This window comes from Daktulosphaira vitifoliae, unplaced genomic scaffold, assembly GCF_025091365.1.
Source record: "Daktulosphaira vitifoliae isolate Bord-2020 unplaced genomic scaffold, ASM2509136v1 Scaffold_5, whole genome shotgun sequence".
NCBI classification, from domain to species: domain Eukaryota; kingdom Metazoa; phylum Arthropoda; class Insecta; order Hemiptera; family Phylloxeridae; genus Daktulosphaira; species Daktulosphaira vitifoliae.
This window is the reverse complement of record NW_026099576.1, coordinates 5879690-5891057: the sequence shown is the minus strand read 5'-3', so window position 1 is coordinate 5891057 and position 11368 is coordinate 5879690. Positions and strand designations below refer to the sequence as shown.

At 24.4% G+C, this 11368-nt stretch overlaps 3 protein-coding genes across 5 annotated transcripts in view; 2 read left to right on the top strand and 1 right to left on the bottom strand.

The window, feature by feature from the left end:
• The window catches only part of LOC126907396 (uncharacterized), an 18448-nt gene extending 16992 nt beyond the window's left edge, over positions 1–1456 (top strand). The window contains exons 1-2 of one of the 2 annotated variants that reach the window (XM_050688646.1): positions 18–958; positions 1027–1456. In XM_050688646.1, coding sequence (XP_050544603.1) covers positions 73–958; positions 1027–1088 — 948 coding nt within the window. In that variant the 5' untranslated portion in view covers positions 18–72 and the 3' untranslated portion in view covers positions 1089–1456. Of the gene's footprint in view, positions 1–17; positions 959–1026 lie in introns of those variants that run through there. The other variant, XR_007704510.1, reaches the window with a different exon arrangement.
• Positions 1–11368, bottom strand: part of LOC126907402 (Kv channel-interacting protein 2-like) — a 383598-nt gene that overhangs the window by 319826 nt on the left and 52404 nt on the right. Inside the window, exon 2 of one of the 2 annotated variants that reach the window (XM_050688662.1) lies at positions 9875–9902. The exons of the other annotated variant lie outside the window; for it this stretch is intronic. The gene's annotated coding sequence lies outside the window, so the exon portion shown is untranslated. The remainder of the gene's footprint in view (positions 1–9874; positions 9903–11368) is intronic. 2 annotated transcript variants of the gene reach the window in all.
• Positions 1–11368, top strand: part of LOC126907190 (uncharacterized) — a 32486-nt gene that overhangs the window by 9271 nt on the left and 11847 nt on the right. The gene's annotated exons all lie outside the window — the stretch shown is intronic.

Below are 11368 nucleotides of genomic sequence, written 5' to 3'. Positions count from 1 at the left end.
TCGAGTTTTATATTACATTTCGATATTTTGTTACATACATTTCGATCATTTATATTATTAATTATTTTCAAAATGTTTTTATTAAAAATTGTTAAGTTTAGTTTTTTTATATTTTGTGTGATTTTATATTCAAAAGCGTATACGACTTCAAAATATACAATTGAACAATTAGATAAGTTACTAAATTATCCGGGTTGGAAAAATTTAAATGATTTAGACTATATAAAATATTATCGTAAATCATATTATCTTCATCATCTGATTAAAACACCTACTCATAGAGAAATGGGTGAGCTAAAGATACGATCCTTGACTATATATCTTGGTTGCACATATGCAAAAGTTATAAAAAGTATTTTTTCAATTATTATCAATTGGCAAGAAATGTATAAAGAAAATAAAGAAGATAACCACATAATAAATGGATGCATTTATACCCAAGAGCTCATAAACACAATAGCCACATTCATTGTTCCAATAGCAACTTTGTTGAAAGGCGCAATGGACGCTTTGGATTTGTTACATAACTTACCATGGTCTAATTTTAAATCGGAATTCAAAAAGTCTTACTTGATAAGTCCCTTATTAGATAGAATAGGAAATATTCTTGACGAATTGAATGAACCAATTCCATTATATGATAATTTATCTACAAACTCTTCGAAATTTGAAATTATATATTTATTTTCTAAAAGACTAATAAGAAATATACAATTTGAAACTTTGATATACTGTAAATATGTACCTAATACGAATGATTTATGGAATGGATGGGTTTATGAATATAATGCTATTATTAAACAAGGCGCAAATTTAATATTTTTCAAATTTTTGACCAAAAAAATTAAAGATTATATCAAGAAAGAAATTTTAGAAAAATATTTTCAACTGGGATTTAAATTTGATCCAATTACCAACGAAACGTATATACCAACTCCAAAGCAACTAATTGAACAAGGTATTTAAAATAAAAAATGATTAATTTAAATATTAATTTATAGTCTTATACATTTTTTATGAATCTAGAATTGGAATTTAAAGCAACAGATGAAGAACCTCCAACACCAGTTCAAATAGAAATTCATTAAATGTTGTAAAAAAAATAATTTTGTTCTACATTTATGTTTTATAATTATTTAAATTTACAGTGTTACTTAGTAAATCTAAAAAAAGATTCTAAAACATAAACAAGAATAGTGAATCAAACAACTATTCTTTGGTTATACATACGCAAATATTTAGGGTAATATTGATATTAACAATTATAAAAATTTAATTTAAGTACTAGAAGTGAGGCGCGGGTGATTTAATCGCCATACATTAATGGACAAAAATCTTCCTATCGTCTAGGTATAATCAATGTTTAAAACTTCTAAAATATTGTTTTAAAAAGTTATTATTGACAAGTCTTTTTGAAAATTAAATTATTATTTAATAAATAAGCTAGTTCATTATATTTGTTGATATTGTTTATTACATTTTTTTGCCCTGTTTATATGTATAAATTCTTTGAGGGGTTGCGGCAAAATGAGCAGTCGTATAGTTGGGTCAAGTTGAGATAATATCTGACAGATATTAAAATCACTATCATAAAAAACGCTTCGATGCAAATCTGTAGAAAGTCTTTTATTTTAAGTAATTGGTTGATTAAAGGTAAAATTAGCTTTATCTATTATTATTCCTAATTAGTATTTTAATAATAAGTATAATTTATAAATAAAATCTATTAAAGCAATTCAACGTAGTATAAGTTCTTATTTAATAATTTATTATTGTAATTTTTTCGGAGAATTCATAAAAAATTATAAATTAGTTATTAATTTTATGGAAAATATGTATAAAAATTGAAAGGCTTTACACAGAACTTTTTTAGATAACAATTTGTTGCTAATTATGAATAAATGGTCTGCAAAAAATTTTCATCAAAGTAAAACAGATACTTCTATTACTCAATTTTTCGTGCCAATTCCAAATCAGCAATTATGTTTTCCATCGCCAATAAGAAAAATAGTTCCGAATATTTCAATTGTATCATCTATTTAAACAACAAGAATTACATAGAAATTATTAATATTTCTTCATAAATGATTTCTTACGATATACAAAAAATTAAAAATACAAAAAATTGTTTATTAATTATTACAGATTTTGATTTTTAATATTTTAAAAATAATCAGTGCAAAATATCATTTTTAACCTATTATAAAGTTGATTTTTTAAAAAGTTTATAATAAAATAATAGTTGAATTTGTTACCATAACTTTAAGATCAACTTCAAGTTTCAGCCAAGGAAATTGTATAATTACTATTTATTATAAATTTATCAGAAAAACTTAATATATTTTTTGCATTTTTATTGTAATAGATCACTTAAATAGAAATCATTTCTAAATAATTTTTGGTGTTTAAAAAGATGTACAATTAAAATATTCATTAGTTTTAATGATTTATTTTAACTAAAACACCAATCAAAATAATGTTAAAAAATCTACTCAATTAAGCGTGTTATAAAATACGTAAACTTAACTGGAAACACGATACCCAGTAGAAAAATCGATACAATAGTCACAAGATTAAACATTGGCCACACAAAATTTACCCACATGCACATACTCAATAAAGAGAAACCTGCCGTTTGCAACTATTATTTAAAATTATAACTATATCTCATATAATCCAAGATTGTCAAAAATACACCAACTAAAGCGATGCATTCAACATCCCAACCTACTTGGGAAGAAACACTCAAAGAGAAATATTCGAAAAATCATGTAAGATATCTTAACAAAATTAGTATACGAAATCAGCTTTAGAAAAAAATGTATAGTTTTATGTAATTGTATTCAATTTTAGTTAATACTACTGTATATATATTTTATTTCTGTAGGCTAAAGACCTCAGTTGTTGAAGCCATAATAAATAAAAAAAAACGGTAGCACAGTGGGGTCGAGGCACAGTGTGGACGAGGCATAGATGGGACAAGTATAGATGATATCTGACAGTGATTAAAATCACTATCATAAGAAACGCTTCGATGCAAATCTGTAGATAGTGTTTCCTTTAGAGAAATTGGTGAAATATTTTAAAAGCAACATGAACTCTTATTTCTTTAATTATATCCTGATTAGTAGTTCTTTGATTTTAAAATATAATATATGAATAAATACTAATTATAGTTTTTAAATTTAGTATGAAATTGTGAGGCCAGCTATGATGTATGGTTAATAGTGTTGGGCGGTTGATAAGAAAGTAGAGCAGAGAATAAGTGTAGCAGAGATGAGAATGCTTAGTTGGATGAGTGGAGTGACTAGAGAAGATAGGATAAGGAACGAGCATATAAGAGGAAGTATAGGTGTTGCGTCAATCGTGGATAAGATGACAGAAAATAGACTTAGATTGTTTAGTCATGGTATGAGGAAAGAAGAATCGAAAGCTGTAAGAACAGTTATAGAAATGAATGTTGAAGGAAGAAGAGATAGAGGAAGACCAAAAAAGAGATGGAGGGATGCTATTGAATGCGATTTGAGGACAGCTGATGTGAGCGTAGAAGATGTGGGAGATCGTGTCAAGTGGAATCTTAGGATAAGGGTGCCCGACCCCAAGTAGTTGGGATTAAGGCAAAGAAAAAGAAAAATATTACCAGATATTCCGGTGGCAATTGACATAATATGATTGTTATTTCGGAATGTACAATTTAGCGTTTAGTTGGGTTTAAATAATATAGCGTCAAATCAATTACCTACTCTATCGGTTGTATCTCAATATACACTACACTTTAATGATACAATAAATAAATAAACTCACACATACACACATATGCATTTATAACATTGTGTCTAATGTAAGTATAACATGATAAAAAGTAACCGTAAAATGAAAAAAATGGAATATAAATTTTATTACTCATATTAAATGTAATGTAACTCGAAAAATATTTGTTTAAATGAAAAAATATAAGATTATATTTTTATTTATAATTGTCTTTTAAACAACTTTTGTGCGAAACTTTTTTTTGTAAGTTAAATATTTTTTTTTGAGAAAATTAAGAAAGCTCATATTTTTGAACTTTTGCGAGGATTTAAAAAAAAAGCTCAATTCCAATCTTGAGGACTATTAGTATGTCATTATACATATTTTAATTCAACTTTTAAAAAAACAAAATTTTTTCCGCAATTTTTCCTTTGTTGACTGGCCTAGATGTCAATTTTAAACTTGTAATTGAGCTAAAAGTTATGGTAATATATTCAATTTATTTTACTATAAACTTTCATAAATCTTTATCAAAAATTTTTCATCAACTTTAAAGAACCAAAAAAATAGGTTAAAATTGAAAATTTGGACTGATTATTTTTAACATATTAAAAATCAAATCAGTAATAATTTGAAAACAAATTTTTTTTTCTTTTAATTATTATTTTATATATATAATTAGTAATAATATAAAAAATTAGAAGTGATAGAAATAGTCTACTTGCAGATTTGAAAACAACGCGAAAAGTTGATTTAGAAAAGTATATTTTTGCTTCTGATGAAAGTTCCTTGTAGTCCAGTGCATTTTTTTATAGTAACAAACAGTTTTTATTGAAAATTATTGTATCAAGCCCTTTAAATTTTTATACACGTAAAAGTAAAGCAAAATATAACTTCTTTATTATTTTTATAATTTCTCCGTTTAAATTACAATATTAAATATCAATTTCATACTAAATTTAATAATTATAATTAGTATATATTCAAATATTATATTTTAAAATCAAAGAACTACTAATCATGATATAATTAAAGAAATAAGAGTTGATGTTGCTTTTGGAATAATCCACCAATTGCCTAATTAAAACAAAAAAAAAAAAAGTTTGTTGGGAATTTTTTCTGCTATTCTGCAAAATTACTCCTTCGTTGACTAGAATGAATCATTAAATAGAAAATTTTATGAGAATTAAAACAATGTTATTTTTAAGATTAATATGCAGTCAGAAAGTTTTATAATTATTATTTATTGTAAATTTATCAGAAAAACTCATTATTTTTTGCATTTTTATCGTAATAGAACACTTAAATAGAAATCATAGTAATCATTTCTAAGTAATTTTTGATATTTAAAAAGATTCTACTATTGAAATATCCAGAACTGAATTAATTTTAATGATTTACTTTAACTAAAAAAAAAAAAGTTAATATTTTGAATCCCTCTTGTGGGCAGGTAAAGGGTTAGATTTATAAAAAAAACCAAATGATAGATAAAGACATGCATCTAAATAAAAAAAAATATACTGATTTGGTCATTTTTGATAAAGTTATAACAATTAACAAAGTTATAAGTTTTATACACTGGACTACAAGGAACTTCCATCAGAAACAAAAATATACTATTCTAAATCAACTTTTCGCGATGTTTTAAAATGTGCAATTAGACTTTTTCTATAACTTCTAAGTTTTAATATTATTAAAAAATAGTTTTTACATATAAAAAAAAATAATTAAGAACAAAAAAAATTGTTTTAAATTAATACTGATTTGATATAATATTTAATATTAATTTGATTATTAATAAGTTAAAAATAAGGAAAATGACATATTTAACCAATTTTGTTAATCGTTTAAAGTTGATTGTTGTAAATGTTTATAAAAAAAAAAAAAAATTTATTTTACCATAACTTTTAGCTCAATTGGTAAGTTTGACATTGACATAATTAAATAGAAAATTTTATGACAATTAAAAAAATTGTATCGTTAAGATCAATATGCAGTCAGAAAGTTTTATAATTACTATTTATTGTAAATTTATCAGAAAAGCTCAATATTTTTTTGCATTTTTATGGTAATAGATAACTTAAATAGAAGTAATAGTAATAATTTCCTAGGAACTTTTGTTGTTTGTTGAAAAGATTCTATAATTGAAATATTGAGAACTTAATTAATTTTAATGATTTACTTTAACTAAATGTACCAATCAAAACAAAGTTGTTAAAAAGATTTACTCAATTGAGTTTATTATAAAATTTGATTATATTTGTAAAAATCAATTGTTAATTCAGGAGAAAAAACAATCATTTTTTTTAGAAATGATTTATATAGCAACACGTTAGAAAAAAATTTGAATATTATAGTCTAATAGTAGCACACACAAACAGAGTAATAAAATTATTAAATTACAAAGTAAAATGATTTAATTTTGTAGTTGAAACCTATCATATCAAACTTCATTCGTTAATAAATATTTTGAAAACATTAGAAATTAATGATTTTAATTGTCTTTATGGAGACGATGTAATAACTAACTGTTTAATTGATAAATTAGAATTTTTTTTTCAATTTTTGAGAGTAATATCTTCAACTAGATACGAATTGTAGTAATTTGACGTATTGTTGAAAAAAGTAGGTCAAGTTAGAGCAGAGAAAATAAATGATAGTCACAAAAAAATATCTTCTCGGCTTTGCATCGAAGCGAAAACTTAAAATATAGTAAAATAATTTTAATACGAATAAGAAATTTCTTCTTGCAAGGGGCGACTAAAGTGATGGGATCCTTGATCTTTATTGAAGTTATTGAATCTAAATGTGATAAAAATCAAACGAGTTAAAATTTATACTAACTTAAAAAGAATTAAGAAAAAATGCAAAAAATTCATTGCCATATGCGGGTTGGAACCTCGTACCCCAAGCGTGTAAAACATAAATTTTACCAACTCGGCAACCGTACGTTGCTTCCGGCGGTTGAAAAATTGGCTATTTAAGCTAGTTCAAATTTCAAAGTTATTTTTCTCGACTTAAAAGAAACAAACATATTTAAATAAGTTTAACTATCTATACTATATCAATTTTAATTTATATAATATTTATGAAAATCTGTACTCCCCTTGTCAGGTATTTTAAAATAAAATAAAATACAAAACCCAGAATTTTAACACAAAAATAGCATATTTTTGCATACGGTAGTCATTTTTACCATGAAGACAAATCCAGAGGTCAAATTTTTTTTTTTCACATTAAAGTATATTACATAAGCTTTAATTTAAGATATATTTAAAAGTGTCAGTATTTCCGGAATACTTTCAAAAATTAAATTGAAAATATCGTAGTAACAATACGCATGTTTAAAGTTTTGACCCCCCTTGTTAAAGGGGTATGATCCGATTTACAAAAAAAGCGTGCCAGATGAAAGGGGTATATAAATATTTATTATAAAAAAATAATAATATTGATCCATACATTTTTCCAAAAGTTATATAAAATATAAATTAAATAATATAACATATAAAATCGAGATTTTTTTCACGGAAATCGTACGTTTTTCTTTAACTTTGATGTCCGTTTTCACCACGAAGACAAGTCCAGAGGTCAAATTTTTTTTTTTCAAATTAAAGTATATTACATAAGCTTTAATTTAAGATATATATAAAAGTGTCAGTCTTTCCGGAACATTTTCAAAAGTTAAGTTGAAAAAGTTCTACTTTCTATACGCATTTTAAAAGGTTTGCACCCCCCCTGTATAAAGGGAAATGGTCCGATTTTAAAAAAAAGTATGTCGAATGAAAGAAGTATATATAAAGTATTTATCATTAAAGAATAAAGTTGATTCATGCATTTTTTAAAAAGTTATAGCAACATAATGTTAAAAAATGTAAAATATAATATCAAGAAAAATCGAGAATTTTCACACGAAAAAAGCATTCGGTAGCCATTTTTGCCATGAAGACAAGTCCAGAGGTCAAATTTTTTTTCTTCAAAATTTAAGTATATTACATAAGCTTTAATATAAGATATATATAAAAGTGTCAGATCTTCCGGAACATTTTCAAAAGTTATGTTGAAAAAGTAAATTTGTTGTGAAAAAGTTGTCATTTTAAATCCCCCCCTGTGGGCAGGTTAAGTGTCAGATTTACAAAAAAAATATACCAAATGATAAGTAAAGACATCAAGCATCTATATAAAAAAAAATTATATTGATATGTTCATTTTTGAAAAAGTTAGAGCATTATTAAGTTAAAAATATAAAAAAAAATTATTTTACAAAAATCGTAATTTTTTATTAACTTTGATGTCAACTTTCACCACGAAGACAAGTCCAGAGGTCAAATTTTTTTTTTTCAAATTAAAGTATATTACATAAGCTTTAATTTAAGATATATATAAAAGTGTCAGTCTTTCCGGAACATTTTCAAAAGTTAAGTTGAAAAAGTTCTACTTTCTATACGCATTTTAAAAGGTTTGCACCCCCCCTGTATAAAGGGAAATGGTCCGATTTTAAAAAAAAGTATGTCGAATGAAAGAAGTATATATAAAGTATTTATCATTAAAGAATAAAGTTGATTCATGCATTTTTTAAAAAGTTATAGCAACATAATGTTAAAAAATGTAAAATATAATATCAAGAATTTTTTCACAAAAATAGCATATTTTTCACCATGACAGTCATTTTCACCATGAAGACAAGTCCAGAGGTCAAATTTTTTTTTTTCAAATTAAAGTATATTACATTAGCTTTAATTTAAGGTATATATAAAATTGTCAGTCTTTCCGGAACATTTTCAAAAGTTAAGTTGAAAAAGTTAATTTTTTGTAAAAAAGTTACCATTTTGAAACCCCATCCTTTGGGCTGTTAAAGGGTCAAATGTTCACAAAAATATATAAAATGATAGGTAATTATCTAAGGTATCTATAAAAAAAAAAATTATATTGATTCGGTCATTTTTAAAAAAGTTATGGCAATTTTAAGTAAAAAAAATTGAAAAAATATCGAAAATTAGCGATTTTTAAATTTGTAATTTTTTGGGGGATTTCCCCCGTTTACGGGGAACGAGGGAATTTTTTTCAATTTTTGAGGGTAATGTCTTCGACTAGATACGATTTGTGATCTTTTGACATATTGTTCATCAAAATCGGTCCAGCGAGAGCTGAGATTGAGCGTTCACAGACACAAAAAAAAAAATAAATAAATAAAAAAAAAAACACATCATAGTAAAATTAATACCTTCTCAGCTTCGCATCGAAGCTAAAAAAATAAAAAAAAAAACACATCATAGTAAAATTAATACCTTCTCAGCTTCGCATCGAAGCTAAAATAACTATTAACTATAAATTTATCAGAAAAGCTTTATATTTTTTTTCATTTTTATAGTAATATAACACTTTAATAGAAATCATAGTAATAATTTTTAAGTGATTTTTGGTGATTCAAAATATTTTTCAATTGAAATATTCAGAATATAATTTATTTTAATGATTTACTTTAACTAAAAAAAACAATCAAAATGTTTTTTTTAAATGAAGGGGGACTACAGTGATGGGGTTCTCGATATTTATTGTTATTGAATTTAAATGAGATAAAAATAAAAGGAGTTAAACATTTTTTTCTAACTCAAAAACTTATATTAGGTAATTCAAAATAAAATACAAAATCAAAATTTTTTTTTCCATGCTAAAGTATATTGCATAATCTCATGTATCATAATAAATAAAATTATATTGATTTGGTCATTTTTATAAAGTTATGGCATTAAAAAGTTAAAATTATAAAAAAAAATTTTTTTATAAAAATTGTATTTTACATTCGATTAGAGGCTGAGAAGATATTAGTTTTATTATAATGTGATTTTTCCAACCCAACCACTTTTTCTCAACTCTCACCAAACCGATTTCTTTCAAAAATACATCAAAAGGTCACAAATCCTATCTAGTCGAAGACATACCCTCAAAAATTGAAAAAATTTTCCTCGTTCCTCGTAAATGGTGGAAACCTTCAAAGATATTACAAATTTAAAAATCACTAATTTTCGATATTTTTTCAATTTTTTTTTCTTAAAATTGCCATAACTTTTTTAAAAATGACCAATTCTATATAATTTTTATTTATATAGATACGTGAGGTACTTACCTAAATGATAGGTAAAGATATCGTGCATCTATAAAAAAAAATTATATTGATTATAAGACATCATAGTAAAATTAACGAATCGAAGCTAAAATAAAAAAAAAACATATCATAGTAAAATTAATATCTTATAATAGGTAAGTACCTCACGTATCTATATAAATAAAAATTATATAGATTTGGTCATTTTTAAAAAAGTTATGGCAATTTTAAATAAATAAAAATGAAAAAATGTCAATGTTAGTGATTTTCAAATTTGTTATTTTTTTGGCAAATTTCCCCATTTACGAGGAACGAGGAAAATGTTTTCAATTTTTGAGAATAATGTCTTCTATTAGATACGATTTGTGATCCATTGACGTATCGTTGATAGAAATCGATCCGGCGGGAGCTGAGAAAAAGTAGTAACAAACACAAAAAAAAAACCCAGCACAGGGAGGTCGCGGCACAGTGGTGACGTAGCATAGTTGTATCAAGTATAATGATATCTAACAGTGATTAAAAGCACTATAAAAAAAAAAACGCTTCTATGAAAATCTTTAGATGGTGTTTAATTTTGAAACATTGTTAGATTATTCCAAAAGCTACATGATCTACTAGTTCCTTTATTGATATCCTGATTAAGTTAAAGTATGTCGAATGAAAAAGGGATTATTAAAAAATATTATTTCTCATAAAAATATTGTGTTGATTCATACACTTTTCAATAACTTATGGCTATAATAAGTTATTATTTTAAAGTTAAAAATGTAAAAAATGAAATCGAGAATTTTCACATAATAATATATAATTATTTTGAAAATCTGTATATACCCCTTGTAAGGTATATAAAAATAAAATAAAATACAAAACCCAGAATTAAAATACAATATTAGCATATTTTTGAATACAGTGACTATTTTCACCGTGAAGACAAAATAAAGTCCGAAATTTTTTTTTTGCATAATAAAGTTAATTTCATTAGCTTTAATTTTGTATATATATAAAAGTGTTCATATTCTATGTACAAATAACTGTTATTTGAGTGTTAAAATTCCCGATTTTATATATTTAACTTTATATTTTGTAAATTTTAAAAAAACGTATATAGCAACATACACTTTTTTCGTAAGTACTTTGTAAAAGTTATTGTAAAAATAATACTAATTATGCGTTTTTTAAATTGTATCAAAAGTGTGTATATTTTATGACATCACATTATACTGTTTTGTCTGATAAATGAAAAGTAAAAGTAAAACAAAAAAAGTCTTGAAAATATTTGTGATTGTTAAAAAATAAAGTACCAACCCTATATGTCACATAGTGTTTTTAATTAGAAACAGCTTTCATTGAACGATAATATTGTGTCACTGTCATGCTATGGATAGTGTTTGTCTACCCTTTGTTTTTCGTAAATCTTCAATTATTATCGATATTAAACTTGGTCATTTTGAATTTTACATTCGCTCAAAACAGCCAATCCAACCTTTTAAGTAATTTATCAAGTAATTGTGTTAT